Raw genomic sequence first — 19,415 nt, 5'->3', positions numbered from 1 at the left:
GATTTATGTGATTACAGCGCTTAATTTGAATCAGTTCAATACAATTCAGATCGATAAACAAACAACAATTTTAGTATTTAAATTCAACGTTTATACAATTTCAGCAATTATAATCATTCAACACTTATTTGTTTAGTTTAACAAACATCACCTTAGCCTAAGGTAAGGAGGATTCGTGACTTTGGGTAACCCAAATCTACTTGAACCCGGAGTTATATAATAATTTATACATATTTTTTTATTTATATATTTTAAAGTATTTTTTATTTAAGATATAGAATATCTTTGCTAATCAAAATAAAATTACGTTTTTCAATGAATCCAACTCTCCAAAAACTATCTAAGTTAGGCTAATTCAAGTCCAACCTAAGTTTAGAAGCTCAAGTTCAACTTGAACTTAGATTAACGAGGTCAAGCTCAATGTTTGGGTTGAAGCTTCTATCACTTGAGAGTTGAGTCTCATCTACCCCAATCCTATCCAGGTTGTATTGTTGTCGTCTTAATGTTGATTTGTATTAAGTAAGGGGAATTCTAATATCTAAAATCTCATAGGGACATTAATGTTCTTTACCAATTTTTTTTTTTTTTAATAATACTCTTTCTTGTTTTACCTTTTGGGTGAAAAGATAAGAATATGTTAATTTTTTACATAATAAATATATTTATTATGTCGTTAATAAATTTTTTTATTATGTTTGTATTGATTGTCAAAATAATTAATATAAAAAATATATTTAAATTAAAATATTAAAATATATTTAATATTTAATATTTATTATATAAAAATTAATATATTCTTATTTTTTTTACTAAAATACAAATTAGAATGAATATTATTGAAAAATAAATTTGACGAACGGTCTAGTATGATATGAGGTATTAAATGTTACCAATCCCCATTAAGTAAATTATCTTTTATGAATATATCAATATCTATTAAATATTTGTCGGTCATGTCACATCCTGTATAAATAAATAAAATAATATATAAAAAATGCTACTTTTACAAGGCTTTGGTCAAGTATACCGTTAAATGCGGAGTAGTTATCACTTGTTCAACGACCTTTACTTGTTGAGGGTCCGCTAATTGAAAATTTGAAATATTAGAAAAGGAGAGTCCTAATAGTAATCCACATCAATCTACTTGGTCTTAAAAAAGTTTTGGATTTTATCTCTTTTGAATAAAAGTTATGGAGGTATAGTATAGCCCCTCGACAAATCTTTCCTGCTTTTGAGGTACTTCTAAGACAAACCCCAATCTTCCTGCCCTCATTGATGTTTCTTTTGCTTTTACTACCACTTTTCTTTTGTTTTAAGAGCTTATTTAAAACTTTAAATGAAGTTTGTTTCAAGTTTTTAACTGTTGTGTAGGTCGTTGTGTTGGTGTGTGGTTTCAAGGTTTCGTTCCCTTCAAGAAGAGATTATTAGAGAACAAAAGTTAATAAGGAACAGGCGTGCACCACATCAAATACACTAAAACCTAAGGAACAGCGACATCTCGCTAGTATCTTGTTAATCAGTCGCTCAAACTGGGCCCACCTCTCTCTACCATCATTTTTACAACAAATCCGTACTTTTGATAAGCTGAGCGCGTCTAATCAAATACCCTACTTTCTCTTCTCGAGATTCGCATTCTCTCTCCGTACGAAAGAAACAAATGTTTTTTTTTTTTTTTTAAGAAGATAGATCTGACTAAGGTCGTCGTAGATTAGCCTAACTTATATCATCCTCATATCTCTCTTCTCTCTGTCACTCTCTCTCTCTTCTCTCATATCAAGTCATGAAGAACACCACCAACAACACCACCACAAAGCTAATACTTCTCCACCCCTCCGTACACAAACAAGGAGGTTCCCATCGTCTATGGCTACTCGCTTTCATCTCTTTCTTCACATTCGCCTTTCTTCTCACTCTCCTCAGCACCAGAGATTCTCTAACAACACCCACCACAATCTCCTCCTCTTCTTCACACTCTGGTCAATTACACTTACCCAATACCGTTGTAGACGCCCTCCTCCATTATGCCTCAAACTCCAACGCAACTGGTCGAATGACCGATTCAGAACTCAAATCAATCACAAAGGTTCTCCACCATTGTTCCTCCCCATGTAATTTCCTCATATTTGGTCTCTCCCACGAAACCCTTCTCTGGAAAGCCCTCAATCACAAAGGGCGAACCGTATTTATTGACGAGAGTGAGTACTTCATTGCGAAATTCGAGGAAAAACACCCAGACATTGAAGCGTACGATGTCCAATACACGACGAAGGTGAGCGAGATGAATGATCTCATAGCTTTAGCGAAGGAACAACTTCGAAACGAATGTCGTCCAGTACAGAACCTTCTCTTCTCAGAGTGCAAATTGGGCATCAACGATTTACCGAATCATATATACGAGGTTGAGTGGGATGTGATATTGGTTGATGGGCCGAGAGGGTATTCTCCGTCTTCGCCTGGTAGGATGTCAGCTATTTTTACTGCAGGAGTGCTTGCGAGGAGCAAGAGAGGTGGAGGGGCTAAGACGCATGTGTTCGTACATGATTTTTATAGGGAAGTTGAGAGAGTTTGTAGTGAAGAGTTCTTGTGTGCGGAGAATTTGGTGGAATCGAAGGATTTGCTTGGACACTTTGTTCTGGAAAAAATGGAAGCTAAAAGCTTTGAGTTCTGTTTAAATCGTACATCATCATCGTCTTCGTCTTGACTTGATCATCATAGGCGTGAGAAGCATTAAGTGTGGTAATTTGTATTAATTTACAAATTTGGGTTTTTTGTTTTTATAGTATAATTGCATAATTTAAAGTTTTAAAGTTCAATGGAAATTGGGAAAGTTTTTTGAGGGATCCTGTACTCCAGGGAGATGGATACCTACCCAACGTTAGGTCTCCATTTTGGGCCTTGTGGAACACTCTTTAAAAAATAGTGACCAGTGAATGTTTCAAGAACATGTAGATCAGCTAAGATTAGAGATTTCAAACCATTGGATTCCAGCATTTTTCATAAGGACCTAAGAACCCCACTAGAGGGCATGATCATGAAAAACCCATGATTAAAATACTTAAATCATAGTTAAACAGTAACCCATTAAATAGAAGGTTGAGACGGTAGGGATTCCCAAGACAAATGTATCTCTAAAAAAATAATTATTTTAATCCCTAGAAAGCAAGAACTTGTCTCCTTTTAAAAAAATAAGTCGTTCATCTTTTTATCTCAACTGTCTGTTCGGTAGACCAACAAACGTCATTAATCAATTACCTACAATTATTTTATATAAATTGTAAGTAGAAGAGAAAGTACAGTAAAATTGAAGAGATAATATTAAAAAAGAGTATTTTTATTGATTCTCTATCCATCCCCGAGGGGTGTTTGTTTTTAACAGTTTCTTTATTTGCTATTATCATCTTTGGGGATACAAACATTTATCCAACACTTTTAAGTTAATTATTATCCACTTAGTCTAAATAATGTTAGATTACATGATTCAACAATCATATAACACACATGGAGGATTTTTGAATTTTCCACCGACTTTACATTCAATACTCTTTGTCCTTCTTCCATCATTAGGGATAATACTCGAACAATTACATTCATCTTCTGGTAAATTCATGGGAACATACTTCACCTTGGATGTTCCCATCTGACCATAGCCTCTGATTCAGTCCACTCTCATATTTAAAATGGCATAATTAATTACCTAACATGTTGATTATATACTTATTGTGGGCTCAAATTCGTCATTTTTTTCTTTGGCAGACCAACCATCCCTATTACTCTATTCTTCAATCCATTGTCTTTTGGATCTTGTGATTAATCCCGATGATCAAGTTAATGATAATTTTGGCAAAATAACATTATTCTAGTTCAGAATAAAATTGTGTATATTTATTGTCAAAATTTTTTCTATTTGTAATAACAGTGAATCTCTGGTAGCAATCTTGACTTAGACTCCTACGAGAGCCAATAGTGGGGAATTTTTCTTAATTGACCGAATCTTGAAGCAGTAATGCCACGTGGAGTTGAAGGCCCCACAAGTCGTAAATTAGATATTTGGAGAATAAACATCGGCTAACTTAATGCCGACAGTCTTGGTAAGATAGAGGATGCTACTGTTATCCAATTACAGAAATGACCCCACAGGTTTTCACTTTCGTCTCTCTTAAATTGTAAGCATAGTAAAATCTTGATTTTGGACGGAACATATATACTAATTCTTTTACTCTAATTAATAAGAAGGATCTTGAACTAAGAAATAAATCCCACAAGTTTGTAATAATTGGGTTCATTGATACTTTTGATAGTAGATACTATCACAAATACAATTATACTCAATTTAATGGAATTATTTGATCTTGAAAAAAAAAATTATAATCTCGCACATGAGCGTTTATTTCTTGGTTTCATCCATTATTCAACTCGAATTATTTGTTTTAGTTGCGTGAGATTGGGGCACTACAGTTGATGTTTTAATACATGTCAGCAGTCCCAACTAGCATCTCTCCTGCATCAGACTTCACAAGTGTGCATTGTTATCGATATCAAGTTGTTTCGGGTTTGGAATCATCATTTTTCTTATTGATACTTGAATAAGGGGCATCGAAGAGTATGTCAATTTCATCGTTGAGAGTTGAAGACAGGAATCTTCTCACAACCTTTCTTGGGTGTGCAAGACCATCGTGAATCAAGATAATTTAGCAATCGTAGCATGGGTGGATCTTGAGGACTTCAAATCTCTAGATACTAATCAATTAATTTCAAATCAAAAAGGCAAAAACTCAAGCTTTGAGACGATTTGACTCGACTTAATACAAATCTGATATTACTAATTGATGGATTAAATCGGACTTTGTGAGTACCAATCTGACCCAACTGATAGTGGTGGGAACTACTAGTATATAAGCACAAAAAGGAACCGAAATGCGTTTTTCCATTTTCTTTTAAATTTTTTTTTCCAAACTCGCAGTGTTAAAAGACAAATAGAATAATAGATGCCACAATGGTCCGTCCTATTCTCTCATGAATGGACGCTTGGCTTACCCTCAGTGGGTGATTGATATCTGCTTGTTGGATAGAAATCAATTTCTTGATTAACGACAAGGCTTGTAAAAATAAAAAATAAAAAGATAAAAACTAGGGAGATAAGTTAAAGAATTTCATTCAAATTAGTGTCGGTGGTAGAGAGAGATCATTTTTCACCTCTTGTGTGTTTGTGCGTACAGGATTCTTGCACATTTAATTCGATCAGAGTTTAGGAATTTGAGGTGAAGATGTCGGTGGGCGGGCCCAGTCACCCTCATCTCTCTGCTGCCATATGTCTTTACCATATCGCCTTAATTTGTTGGGATTCACGTGAAGTTAAGTGAAGTTAAGTAAGTGGGATCCAGTGTCCATCAATCCAACTTTTTGAAGCGCAGTGTACGGCTGAGATGTACAACTACAGATTTCATAGAAAATTGATTCCTGAGCAACCCGTCTTTTTCTTTCTTTTTTTCCTCCATTTCAACCTTAGTTGAACCGACGTGCCACATTGATATAAACAATGCGAGAGAGTAAAGATAGAAAATTCACCAAAGATCATCCCCTAATTTAGTAGGTAGTACGATTCAATGTGTCAATCTAATCCAACAGTTTTCCCCCTTTCTCTCTCATCTCTCTCGAGAATAATTCAGTCAATCATCTCCTATGATCTCTATGTTAGTCCCTAATTAACTAGTTTTTTCATTAATTTAGTCCAAATGAGATATTGCACATCCGAGTTGAGGCATCCCAATTATAATTGTAGAGATTGACTCAAATTTTACTTTGATCGATCTTGTCTTATTAATTCAAAATAGTTTTTTAATCCCTCTTACAAGCATTGATGTAATATTTATCGAAGATCCTCTAACGCTCAAATTAGAATTTAAAAAAAAAAATAGTATTCTAGAATGACAATAATTTTAACCCTCTTTCTCTTAATCAAAAAGATCATTTCATCTCTATTAATTCTTTTATTTATTGGTTCTCTTTTCAAATCAGGATTTTTTCCCTTAATCGGGATGTGACACTGTGAATCTCTTGATGGTAAGGATTTTAAACGGAATTGAAATTTCAAAAATTGAGTTCAAGATTCTTGAAAGATCTCTTCTGAGATCTCTGGATTTAACATGCATGATACAAAATTACACAGATATTCAGGCTAGGTTTACCTTGCTAAGCAAACCAAATTTCTCCTTAAACTGTCCTACCTCATTAGTTAGACCAGACGATACTAACTTAATCTGTTATTCTATTGGACAAGACTGGCTCGATTCAGGTATCACTTACTTTACTAGGACACATGTACAGTCTAGATAATGTACTATTATTATCCTCTATAATAATGTATTTATAAGATGGGGGGATGAACAAATTTGAGATGGGTTCGAACTGAGAAAGTTGAGCAACCACCTACCCATGTATACACACTAACATAAGGAGTTGACTTGTCTAATTAGGTGAATTAACACGCTCTTGACAATCAATATATTAACATCACTCTAACGTAGAGTTGTTAACCTGTCAAGTTAGTACACTTAATGTGATACATGCATGCTAACATACTCACGCATGGTCACGTCACAAAAACATAAGGGCAAACTTTGATACGATGCCCACGCATGTCTACTCGATCATGTATCAACATTCGTGTGAGCACGATATTGACATAACTATTTTCTATAAATGCATGTATCTAGAATTTAACAAGTAGAAAACTATTTAAAGGAAAAAAAATATGTAATTTTCTTTATCCAAAATTATTATCTATCTAATTTTCTACTAACTTAATCATTAGAATATTATCACAAGTCCCCAATGAAGAGTTCAAAAGCAATAAACCCTTAATTAAAATCAGTAGAACAATAGAAGCTAAAGGCAAGATCAAAATATTTTCACCAGTATCTTTTATTTTAATTTAATTCTATTAAGAATAAGATTAATTGGTCTTAGTTATCTTCAAGAATTAGAGTTCTTTAAAATAAGGTATTAGAGTTCTATAATTATTTGTAGTTATACTTCTTATAAATAGTAGGTTTGCATATCCAGAGATTCACAAGATCGATAATTAGTTATTTTGGCTCATTGGAGAAATGAATGAAGAGTGCTTAAAAGAATGAATGACTATTTAAAGGGTGGAATGATTGGAGTTCAACATGATTTATAAAGGACTTCTCCCTCAAATTTGAAGAAGATGCTTTATTGAAGGGGTTTTTTAAGGGCTTGGTTGGATATGCTTTAAGAAGCTCCAAAAATGGTTTATTACAACCATCAATGAAGTTCTTAATTTAATATGTGATTTAATTCAATTTATTACTTAGAAAAACAGACCACATTAAATACAAGATGGTGAAATGAAGTGCACTGTATTGTCCTTGAGTCCAACTTTGAAATACATGTTGCACAAATGGTAGAGATCACCATGGCTAGAGATCACCGTTCAAATCAATAGAGTATATTAGAAACTCAAAATGGAGATCTGAAAGCTACTTGGAACAAAACCCTTTGCGTCACCTCCCAATAAAAATTGTCATTTGAAAAATCTTGGCCTACCTCTTGGTTGGCAATTGTAACAAGAATCATGATAATCTGATGCTCTTTTTCGTACGCTCACTTCGTAGAATTGTACATCCATTCTTTTGGGATATACAAGAAAAAATATTTATGATTTTATACAATTTTATAAAGGGAGCGTACAAAAAAAGAGCATCAAATTATCACGACTCTTGTAACAAACCTCTAACAAGAGTCCAGATGTCATTTTTTGGGTGTCCAATTTCTTCAAATTTCAAATATTTATTCCATGGATGGATGATCATTGTCAAGCGTTAACTTCATTTTCCTTGTAATTATTGCACTCTACAATCAAATCAATAATTAGACAAATTAATATAATAGTTTTTAGTAAAAATTTCATCTTAACATTCCTTAGTATTTTAAATAGATTTAAAATCCCTAGTTAAATAATTTTATTATTATTATATAATATTAAAAAATTATTACATGGGGCACATTTGAAACTTTGTGAAAATTCTTTAAGACATGGGAATGCGAGCTGATAATTATTTATAGTATTTGTGATTAATTAGTTTAACTATTAAACCGTGTGTTACTTGGTTACATCATCTTCTGATCATAACATGGAGAAAACGATGCCATTGTTGTAAGATTTTTTGGATCATGATATTTGACTTATCAAATCAATCACAAAAAGTTATGGTTTCATCAATTTCTCAACACATATGGAATGATGGATGCCTTTATTTTTTTGGATTTAAAACACATATGGAATGATGGATGCCTTTATTTTTTTGGATTTAACTGATTGCTAAAGATCTTGAACTTTAGAATTTTTAAATGATCCCAAACTTCTTGTAGACACTCCAATTTGATCGAATAAGTCTGATAGCTCAATCAAATCTAGGACAGAAATCAATTGAGAGAATTTCAATCAATCGAATAGGACCCACTTAAGCATATCAAACCAACCAAACAATAAAAATAAAAATAAAAATTGGCCTTTCCACTAGTGACAAACAGCCAAGTATAAGTTTGCGTGTTTGGCCGTTTGTCACCAATGGGTAGGCAATGCATTGTTCTAATTGCCCTTTGGGTCATGTACATGTTTATTTTGCACTACTTCTTTGCTCATCTACATGCAATGTAGTTTTTATTATGACTTTTACTTACCTAAAATCAATTCAGTTGGATAGTTATATAGCCCATGTATGCACGAGATTTGGTTAAGAAAATGACTTCCTCCTAAACCTTTTTTAATAGGTTTTTTCCTCAAGAAAATCCCTTTTGATTCCCTCAATGCTTATGCTTGGTCTTTAGATCTATTTTTCCACTAAGGGTATGTTTGATTGCATGGAAATTGATTTTCCATGAAATTTGAAATCCATGAAAAAATAGTTGTGGAAAATAGGTAGGATTGAAAAATCAAATTCCATTGTTTAATTTTACTTGGATAAAATCATGAGAAAAATATGAGAAAAAAGAAGAAGAGGAGAAGGAGGGGGAAAGGAAAAAAGAAGATGACGAAGAAGAGGGAGGGGGGAGGATGTGGCAGTGGTGGCAATGGCGACGGTGAGGGTCGTGGTGACAGAGATGGTGGCTGCTGAGGTGACGGCTACGGTGGCGGTGGCGGTGGAGATAAGTGAGGAAGAACAATGGAGAACGTGGTGGTGATGGTGGCGACGATAGCGACGGCGGAGGTAAGTGAGGAAGAAGATGATGAGAAAGATGGGGGGGAGAACGTGATTGTGGCGGAGAAGGTGAGAGAGAGAGAGAAAGAAGGTGGCCGGAGATGATGATGACAGAGATGAAAACTACGACGACGACGACGAAGTTAGTGTAATGGTGGTGGTGGTGGTAGGGAAGAAGAATATATGAGTGGGGAAGAATTGGAGATGAAAAATATGAGTGTATTTCACTTTCCCACCCATATGGGTGGGAAAGTGAAATTCATGTTTTGGTGAACTTTTTGTTTGGGGTGGAAAATAAATTTTCATTTCTATATGCAATCAAACACTTGAAAAATGTCATTTTCCATGAAAATTGATTTTCCATCCTATTTTCCATGTGCAATCAAATATACCCTAAGGTTATTCGAGAATTATCTTTTTCTTCTAATCTTAACTTTAAGTTAAATTTGATCTCCACTTGAGGTCAATTACATCTATAACATTGATTTGTTAAGACACATTAGAAAGGATTACTCATGTGTCCTCCTAGTTTTCTTCAAAATCCAAGAAGATTCATGAGATTCAACTTAATTGACTCAATTCAAAAGCCTATTATAACCATTTTATCATACCTAGAGAAAGTTCTAGAATTTGAAAGCAAAGACTTTCGTACCCTTAAGTTGTTTGAGGCTTTTTCAAACTAAGTGACTAAAAAGTCTGAAAATGTATCCCCTAATTACATGCCACTTGACCCATTTTTTCTCTAAATTGACTCAACGTCAAAGTCCTTGGAAAACCCCCCCCCCCCCCCCCCCCCCCAAAAAAAAAATAAAATAAAAAAGATGTTGAATTAAAGTGGGTGCTTTCGTTGTGCCCTTTGTAACATTGACCTCGACTGACAAGAAAACAATTGAAATGCCTTGGTGTTCAATTTTTCATTCAAAATCTTGATTTATTTCTAAAAAATTCTAAAATCATCAAACCCCTTAACATTTAAGATTAATTCATTTTAGAAAACAATAACCTCATTAGATTGATTTTAAGGAATCAAAATAAAATGGTATCCCCAAAAAATCTTATACTCAATCCATAGAAAATTAATACTACTCTTAAGGAAATAAATATGTTTTCCTCTTATCAGTTGAGATTCGAAAAGTCCAATCATTTTTAACTTATCCCAGCTCATCTCCAATACAAAATTTTCAATCTTTTGCCCAAAATCTTTAAATTTTCTACCAAAACCTTATTGTCCTCAATTTCAACAAAAAAATCCTATTTTTTCCCGAGTTTTCAAGGTTTAAGAAGATCAACATAAAGGACTTGGATCGAAAAGTCAACATTTTTTAGCGAGAGGTCGAAGTCAAGAATTATGTGATGAAACATAAAGAATCGCAAATATTGACCAAAACATCGAGGATAAGTCTAAAACTCTGAATCACCCTTTAAAAAAACAAAGAAAAAGAAAAAGCTAAAGCTAAAAGCAAGCAAGAAAAAAGAGACACCCTAACTTTATTTTTTTCCAACAAAAATCGACAAACGAAGAAAAAAACAATAAAGAAAGAAACACAGTAACCCTTATTGTACTGAAAATGAACTAAATCACATGTGGAATATTTGAAACTAGGCATCCAAAACATGGAACAAATCTTTTGTTTTGTTTGATTAATTGGGCCCATTTTCTCGTCTTATATATTTGGTTTGATAAAAAAACTAGGAAGATTCTAGTATAACAGCAGTTGGTTCCCCCACCGATTGAGAGTGGTTGTGCTCGTCTTCGTAGGTGACGATCAGCATTTTTGGATCGTCTGAAGCTCTTTCCACGCGTTTTCGTGCGGGGCAACCCCTCATGCTACTGCACTTGTAGTACCCCCTGATGAAAATCCATATATAACACAAAATTATCAACTCATAAATCTGGAAAAGTAAGTCATACTAACATGATATTTTAATGAGTCAACCTAGACGGCCATACCCTTTTTGGTTGAATGTTTAAAATGGAATGTACCTTCAAATTAATAAAATTACAGTACCTAACAATGATATATTGAGATAAGAGCCACACATTCAATGATCCAATTAAGTTAGCAAAATTCAAATGTTTCGAGCTAATTGATGATCAAATCCAAGATCCTCTGTAGCACTTTTTTCCTATAACTCCTTTAAATGGTGGGGAGAGTGTTACGACAACAAAATCAATTGGTTGAAAGTCTATGGTTCTCACACCCCACGTCAGGGAGTTGATTGAGTATGCCACGTGGGGGAGTCATATAATCACCACTCTTATTATGTAGATTATAAAATAATTAAAATACAGTCATCTTCAGTTTCTCACAAAATACCCTTATTTTTTCTCCCATAAATCATCACCTTCAAGCTTTATAGTAAATTATTTTTAATCTATTCCATTTCATCATTTTCAACCTCACCTTAACCCTTGTAAAAACCCTTGATTTTACTATAATTTTTTTTGCATCATATTCAACTTTTACAAAAATCTTATCTTGTTCTTAAGATTTAAAGGTTGAAGTGGATAGAATCTTAAGATTGAAGATGAAAGTAAGAACTTTTACACGAGACGTTAAAGATGCCTGATTTTGGAAATTAAAAATCAATAATTTTTTCCTACAAATTAAAGACAATGGCATTTCAATCATTTTTAGACTGAGGTCAAGGAGTATGTCATCCATTTGTAAACATAGGGCATCACAAATAAGGATTCAACTAGATTCCGTTTGGGGCTAAATCAAATCCATTGAATTAAGGTCAATTCGATTCTTGGGTTGCCAATATCTTATAAACCAACTTCTAACTAGCATATATTTTAATGAAAAAATAATCAATAAGAAATATTATATATAAGTTTTAAGCCATTAGATTTTAAAGACAATATCAGCTGCGATTCTGCCTATAAAAATCCAGGTACATGTAATATATATAATTAATTATTTTATAAGGGGATTGGTTCTCGATTTGGTTCCATGCCATGCCAACCTTGAACTGAGAGCTGAACCGAATAGGTCCATTCTACATTTTCCTAAGAGTCGTGATAATATGACTCACCAAGTGGTATACTCAATCGACTCCCTGACGTGCAAGTTCAGGAACCGTATATCTATACGCCTACAGGATACACAATTGCACTTCCCCATAAAAAGTGTATCTTGCCGTGCATCTCGAGGCATACAGATCTACAATTCTCGAACTTGCCCACGCTAGGGAGTCTATTGAGTATGCCACCTAGCAAGTCATATTATCAGGACTCTTTTCCTAATCTAGAATCACATCAAACTTGTTTCAAATCAAATCGAATAGTTCCAAACCTACCGGTTTGGTTTAGTTTCAATTTGAACCGGGCATAGTTGCACCCCTTGCCCTAATCACAAAAAATATTATATTCTCCAAAATATGGAGCGATCTATGTAAAAACTTTAAAATCTAAATCCTTATAACTTGAGTCGTGATAATATGACACCCCCTTCTGACAAACGTCCCATCATAGAATAGTAGATCATTTGCCTTGAGATACAAAACATAAATCTTTTTCTTGTGTATCCCAAGGCAAATGATTTACGATTCTATGATAGGGGCATAGGGGACATCATATGATCACGGTTCTTATGACTTTAAAGTCAAAATCATAAACAAATATACAATAACGATAAAATGACTAAAAAACATACTCAAGTATCCTCAACTAACATGGAACTTGCACAAAAGAACCACAGATTTTTTTTACCTCAAGATACAAAAGAAAAAAAGACTAATAATAAATTGACGCGGCAAAACATACGTGGTTTGTGCACGTCTGATGTGGCAAGGGCACAAAACCGTTGATCATTTTCCTTGTGTATCTCAAAGAAAAAGATCTATAATTATGTGCCCTTGCCAAGTCAGACACGTATAGACCCCGTATGTTTTGCCGCATCAATTTATCATGGTTCAAAGAATATATATATAATGCAATGATTTTCTAGCTCAACTCTGACTGAATAACTCAAAAACTCATTGATGTGGCATGTGCAAGAAACTGTGGATTTTCCTCAAGATACGCAATAGCACATCCCTATAAATATGGGCAGTTGTGCAACTTGAGGGAAAAAAAATCCACGGTTCTTGCACATGCCACGTGAGTGAGTTTTTAAGTTGTTCTTTCGGATTGAGTTAGAAAAACAGCACTAACAAATCTATGGTTTTGTGCGCATGCCGTCAGTTGAGTATCTTTGACAATGTGTTTTTTTTTCCTTTGAGTCCGGATCCTATGTGTTCGGGTGGAGGAGTGAAACCCTCTTGCCACAGGAAGCAGATCCTCTGTACCACACTTTCAACAATTGAGGTGTGAGAGGAGTGTTTCAATCCACGATCTGGAATTTTTTTTCTTTTCTTTTTTCGAGTCAGGTCATACTCTATAGTACGAGTCGTGATAATAATATGACTCCCCCATGTGGCATACTCAAAATACTCTCTTGGCTGGGCATATGATAGAACCATAGATTTTATGCCTTGGGATACATGTCAGCATAAAATCTATGGTTCTAGCACATGCAAGATCAGGAGAGTATTTTGAGTTTGACACGTGGAGTAGTCCGAAATCAATACTCTATAGTCTATATACTTCATCAGGACTCAGAGATATTTGATGGTCAACGTCTTCGTCTTGTACCTAATTTTGCAGTCGTTGAGATCAAAGAGCAGGTGGACACACACGTACCTTGGATGTGGGGATCCTTTGATGGGCTTTTGACCGTATTTCCTCCAAGTAAAATCGTCTGCTGGAATATCAGTCATCTTCAAGCTAATCGCTGGCACTGTCACCACCCTCTTCACTCTTGATTTCCTGCCAAATTAATCAACACTCACTCACTCCTCATTTTTAACACAAAAAACACTACTACTTATATTATTTCAAACATAATCAAAATAAAAAGAAATTACGACCCAAACAAACCTTCTCTTCGAATTCGAACAATGATACTTCCCAGCACTTCCTCCGCACTTGGTAACAGCATCTCCAGAAGAGCTAAAATTTCTCTTCAACGAAGATGAAGGCTGTAGTTCTTCCAAGGAAACCTGTGTTATATAGTTTATTTGTTGGATAGGCGGCGTCGGGCAATTATAAATCTTAAATCCAGAAGATTTTGGTTTATTCTCCTCTTCGTGTTGATGGGTCGTCACCAAACGGGGTTCGTAATTGCTCTCTTGGTTTTGCTGTTTGGGATAAACCGAAGGACCCCTTCTGAAACGTGCATGACCTGTTCTCGTTCTACTCTGGCTCTGTGTCTGTGATGAAATAACTTTCGAGTAATCCATCTCAATTATCTCCATGTTTGGTTTGGAGGTCAGGTCGTATAACTAACTCATCATAAGCTCTAACTCCATAGCTGCAACAACATCAAGACAAGAGAACAAGAACAGAAGGAGATATTTATCGATTGAAGGGGAAGAGAGGGAGATTGTTAGAGAGAAAACAAAAGATTAGGAAAGCAAAGCCTGAAGTAAAATGGCATTGGAGTCAAACTTGGATGAAAGACCTGTCTGTCGCTTCTATCCATTCCAGTCAAAGCATTGGTGAATCTGATCCAGCCACGTGGAAAGTTATGTTGTTTCCACGCTACAGTGGGTAAAAACTAAGGACATTTCTGGAACCAACATATCGATTGAAATAGGATTCGAGGAAAAATACAGATTTCCTCGAGCTTAGTTATAATCTTCTAGGGATTGCTGCATTTTTTTTTTCCCAATGGTATGACAATCAATGGTGACTTCGATGAATAATGGTAAAGTAACATCAAGATTGGACCTCACATCGCACACCTGGCGTGAAAGTGTATGAAAATGATTGATGTTTTTTCTCGAGATACAAGTGAAAATATCTATAATTCCTATCCACTTTCACGTCAAGATGTACGGTATGAGGTCCAATCTTGAGCTCACTCCAGCACCTCTTTAAAAATAATACTAGAGTCGTTACTTTAAAATTTACACAGATTCACACTTTGTTAATGTAGATGTGTGTGTTTAGAGTCATATATATTTTCATTGAGATACAAGTGAAAAATATTTTTGATTTCATATACATCTTCACATCAACAAAGTGTGAATCGATGTAAATTTTAAGATCACTCCAATACAATTCAAAATATAATAATAATTGATTTATGTTAGGATTGAAAGTCAAAGAGCTATACACTTATACCCCACCATTTTGATATTTTGATTAAGAAAATTTTGATGTAATTCAATTTAATCTAACTCAAATACTCTCTTTTCCTAAGTTCTAACTCAAATACTCGATAACTTATATCCTAAAATCAACACACAATTGTCCGACTAGAAATCAGCCCATTGACTCATGAATGTACGTGGACATTTTCTTTTCAAGAATAATAATTCTCACAACATGAACCATCCCATGAAAATACAAATGTCATCTAAAGAAGATGAGGTGAATTACTTGCTCATACGTGCATTTTGAAAAGAGTAATTGATTAACTAGTTGATATCATCCTCTTTTTTTTATCGGTAAACTGAGGCTATAAAGGGCTTTATCCTGATTTATTAAAATAGACTATTGCTGAAAATAACAAGAAGAATGATCCTCAAGGAGGATCTAATACAATTCAGTTGGAATATTAGATAAAGAAAGATCGTTAAAATTTTCAGCACTAATGGCTCTCCTACGAGAAGCCAATCAACAGTTCTATTGGTTTCACACCAAATAAATTCCATGTCAATAGATTCAAAACTCAGCATAGTACTTTGAATTTCCCGAATAAGGTCCACAAATTTTCAAGGCGAACTCCATTTGCCTAGGATACCTCGAATCGCAAGCAAGGAGTCATCATTCACAATAGTTAAGTTACCATGGTAAATAAATTAACTAACCAAGACCTGTAAAGTACTTAGGATGTTTGTCTATATCATTCAAGCATGGGAATAGAAAACTCAATAAAATGATGACATGTGTGGTGTGATCAGCTCTTGAAAATGATAATATCCAGATAATTTGAGGTATGATTAGGCATCTTAAATCTATGAGAGTGGAAACTTGTTGAAGGCAAGGATACACAACTAGGAAGATTTGTCAACCTCAAATCACATTGGGATTTTTCTTTGAAATAAATTCCAGAAATGAGTAATTGATAATCAATTTTCATCACTCATCGAAGTGAATTTAGGGCATTTTCACTAATGTTTTAAAATTGAATCGATCACCGAACTAATATTTGTTGAATTGGTTGGATCATAGTCGGACCTTGGTTCAATTCAGTTGGACTGATTTATGTTTATTAAAATTACTTTTAAAAAAATGCATAGATTTTTTTCTAAAACACCATTCATACTTTTTATTTATTTATGGGTAAGCTAGACTTGAACAAATGATGGGTCTAAGTCAAATCAATTTGATTACAAATCAAGTTGATAAATCATTTCGATCCAATTATTTAAAACACTGATTTCATGACTCATTATTTTATTTATTCTCTATTGCAGGAATGTAGTTTTCTTGAGATTTATTTTTATCTTTCGGTTAATTATAGTTTCTCTAACAAAAACGGTCTTATTAGAATATTTGAATTTACGACCTTACCTGCCAAGGTCTGAAAAGGCAAAATTCCTCTGCAAGGCAAAAAGTAAAAAAATCTTTATAAAATATAAAGATTATTATATAATGATCTTGTATTATGGTGTTTCATGGCATATTATATTATAGGGTTGCTTTGAGATGCAAAGAAAGAAAGACTATCGAAAATGACGAGGACACAAGTCAATGCTGGAAAGGGCGATGATCCTGGCCTGGGTCGTTCTTCTCGAGTGTGAGAGAGAAGTCGTGTTGGAGTTGGTTTCGTATCTATGACTTAGACACCAAGTAAAAAACAACTCAACATTAATATTCTAATAACTATTATATGTATAAAAATTAATAAAACAAAGTTTTGGTAGGTAAAGTTGGACTTGAATTTTTGAGAGCAAATTAGCTAAATGAAGGGGTAAATTATATTTTGAACCCTTATAATTTGGAATAATTTTATGTTGACTCTCTAACATTTTGATAATTACACTTACCTCCCTTTCATTGAATATGTTAATATTCATATTTTATTTTATTATTTTACCCTCTCATTTTATCTTTTTTAATTAGAAAAAATTAAATCGTAATTAAAATCACCCTCATTTTTTCATAGGGATATTTTTGTTTGTAAGAAAGAATAACATCTTAGAAGGATAAAATGATTTTTATAAAAATAAAAATCATTTTTTAACTATTTGATTGAGAGCGAGTAGATGGAAGGGGGGTAACTGAGTCCCTTAAATAACTATAAGAGAGGTAAGTGTAATTGTCAAAATGTTAGGGGTTGACATATAATTATGCCAAACCACAAGGGGTGAAAGTGTAATTAACACTCACCCCCTCCAAAAAAAAATTAAAAATAGTCAGGTTACTCGTCATCTATCATATCATTTGATGCAATGCCTAAGATTTGTCATGTGAGTACCAACAAGAGTGTTTGGCATCAGTAACTTGAATAATAATTCCTATTATAGATCTTATCCTGTTTTTTTATTACCAGGTATCCTTGTAGATAACGGATCGGGCCCATATTTGATTTTGTCCAGTCCATAAATCATTGTCTTGTGACTCTTGTCTAAGGACTAGTCCCTGGAGATGTGCAATGCTCGCACATCACATGCACCTGTTAATTGAGGGTGCGCCCACACGACCTATGGGCATTAATTGCTTATTGGTTTGAAATTGCCATTGAGCCAACCCCTCGAGGTTGATCTTATTCTTTTTCAAAGCAAAGAAAAGTGAGTTCATGATAATGAGGTTAAGAAAGATGATTACCATCAAGATAATATCCTGATACATGAAATGGGAACAAGAATCGTAATGGAATGCATCCATAAGTGACAGATTTTAGGAAGAGATTTAAAAAAAACTAGGAATGCATCTTAACAAATAGAGGCAAGTCCTTTTATATATATATATAGGATGTTTGTCCTTAATTGAAATTCTTATGTGATTCTAGTTAAACACAAGATTGTGAATGTTACTTTGACATTGGAGGTTTTTAGCATGTACGTACACATCCATACTCAAAACAAGTGCTCAGAGGAGGATTAACATTGCTGTGAATTTCAAGGTATGTGTTGACGAAAATCACCCTCACACACTGTTAATCAACCAACTACTCCAAAAGACCTATCTATTGGAGAAAGAGAGAACTATGTATATAAGAGAGTCATGGGGTTTAATTCGGGTATGACTCATCCAACAATGGAAGAAAATGTACACTCAACACTCTCCCTTCACCCATAAGGGTGGAAAGATTCGAACCTATGCTCTATAGGAACTAGTGCTCTAATCCCATGTTAACTAACCAACTACTCCAAAAGACCGATCTATTGGAGAAAGGGAGAATTATAAATATAAGAGGGTCACGGGGTTTAACTCGTGTAAGACTCACCCAATAGTGGAGGAAAATATACACTCTACACACACTCTTTACCAAAAGTTAAAACAAACTTTTCTAATTTGTAAGTGAGAAGTAGAACATGAGACATGCTATTCATGTGTAGATATGTGTTGAATCTAATTTAACTAGGTTGATGCAGCCTAAGTGATCCAAGTACTAATTTAGGCTCATAGCCAATTAATTTTGGTCTCGAGTTTCCTTAAACTTATAGGAGCCAAGATAGAGTGAAATATGATTCGCCTTTAATACAAGTCTTTAATTAAAGTAATATATATATGGTCCCGTTCAGCACCAAACATTTTGGCCAACATTTTAGCCAATCATTTTTGTCCTACATGGGTTAGAAGTTTTGAAATGGGCTGATTTTTTGTGAGGATGATCTCTACACCGCCTAAGTGATCCAAGTACTAATTTAGGCTCATAGCCAATTAATTTTGGTCTCGAGTTTCCTTAAACTTATAGGAGCCAAGATAGAGTGAAATATGATTCGCCTTTAATACAAGTCCTTAATTAAAGTAATATATATATATATATATATATATGGTCCCGTTCAGCACCAAACATTTTAGCCAATCATTTTTGTCCTACATGGGTTAGAAGTTTTGAAATGGGCTGATTTTTGGTGAGGATGATCTTTACGGTGTAGAGATCATCGTCACCAAAAATCAGCCCATTTCAAAATTTCTAGCCCCATGTTTACAAGTTGAAAAATCGTGGACCGTCCATTTTTTGTAAATCA

At 34.1% G+C, this 19,415-nt stretch overlaps 2 protein-coding genes across 2 annotated transcripts; one reads left to right on the top strand and one right to left on the bottom strand.

The window, feature by feature from the left end:
- The first annotated feature begins 1,707 nt into the window (after window positions 1-1,707).
- On the top strand, window positions 1,708-2,819 carry LOC147407108 (protein IRREGULAR XYLEM 15-like). Its single transcript, XM_086435501.1, has one exon. The coding sequence runs from the start codon at window positions 1,781-1,783 to the stop codon at window positions 2,699-2,701; it is 921 nt and encodes a 306-aa protein (XP_086291627.1). The 5' UTR covers window positions 1,708-1,780; the 3' UTR covers window positions 2,702-2,819.
- Window positions 2,820-10,752: 7,933 nt separating this feature from the next.
- On the bottom strand, window positions 10,753-14,708 carry LOC147407107 (putative WRKY transcription factor 15). The gene is made up of 3 exons (XM_086435500.1): window positions 14,146-14,708; window positions 13,909-14,034; window positions 10,753-11,070 (listed from the first exon to the last, which is right to left on the bottom strand). The coding sequence occupies exons 1-3, from the start codon at window positions 14,520-14,522 to the stop codon at window positions 10,911-10,913; spliced, it is 663 nt and encodes a 220-aa protein (XP_086291626.1). The 5' UTR covers window positions 14,523-14,708; the 3' UTR covers window positions 10,753-10,910.
- Window positions 14,709-19,415: the final 4,707 nt, after the last annotated feature.

Source organism: Akebia trifoliata, chromosome 3, assembly GCF_017979445.1.
Source record: "Akebia trifoliata isolate Shusen 1 chromosome 3, ASM1797944v1, whole genome shotgun sequence".
NCBI classification, from domain to species: Eukaryota; Viridiplantae; Streptophyta; class Magnoliopsida; order Ranunculales; family Lardizabalaceae; genus Akebia; species Akebia trifoliata.
The sequence above is the reverse complement of the archived record's forward strand: the minus strand, read 5'-3'. Positions and strand labels throughout refer to the sequence as shown.

Excerpts from the sequence above, each read along its gene's own strand:
- LOC147407108 (XM_086435501.1), top strand. The coding sequence starts at position 1,781 with ATGAAGAACACCACCAACAACACCACCACAAAGCTAATACTTCTCCAC.
- LOC147407107 (XM_086435500.1), bottom strand. The coding sequence starts at position 14,522 with ATGGAGATAATTGAGATGGATTACTCGAAAGTTATTTCATCACAGACA. Across the intron at positions 14,035-14,145 it reads TGTTCGAATTCGAAGAGAAG|GAAATCAAGAGTGAAGAGGG; the intron begins GTTTGTTTGGGT and ends TTAATTTGGCAG. Across the intron at positions 11,071-13,908 it reads AAAGGATCCCCACATCCAAG|GGGGTACTACAAGTGCAGTA; the intron begins GTACGTGTGTGT and ends GATTTTCATCAG.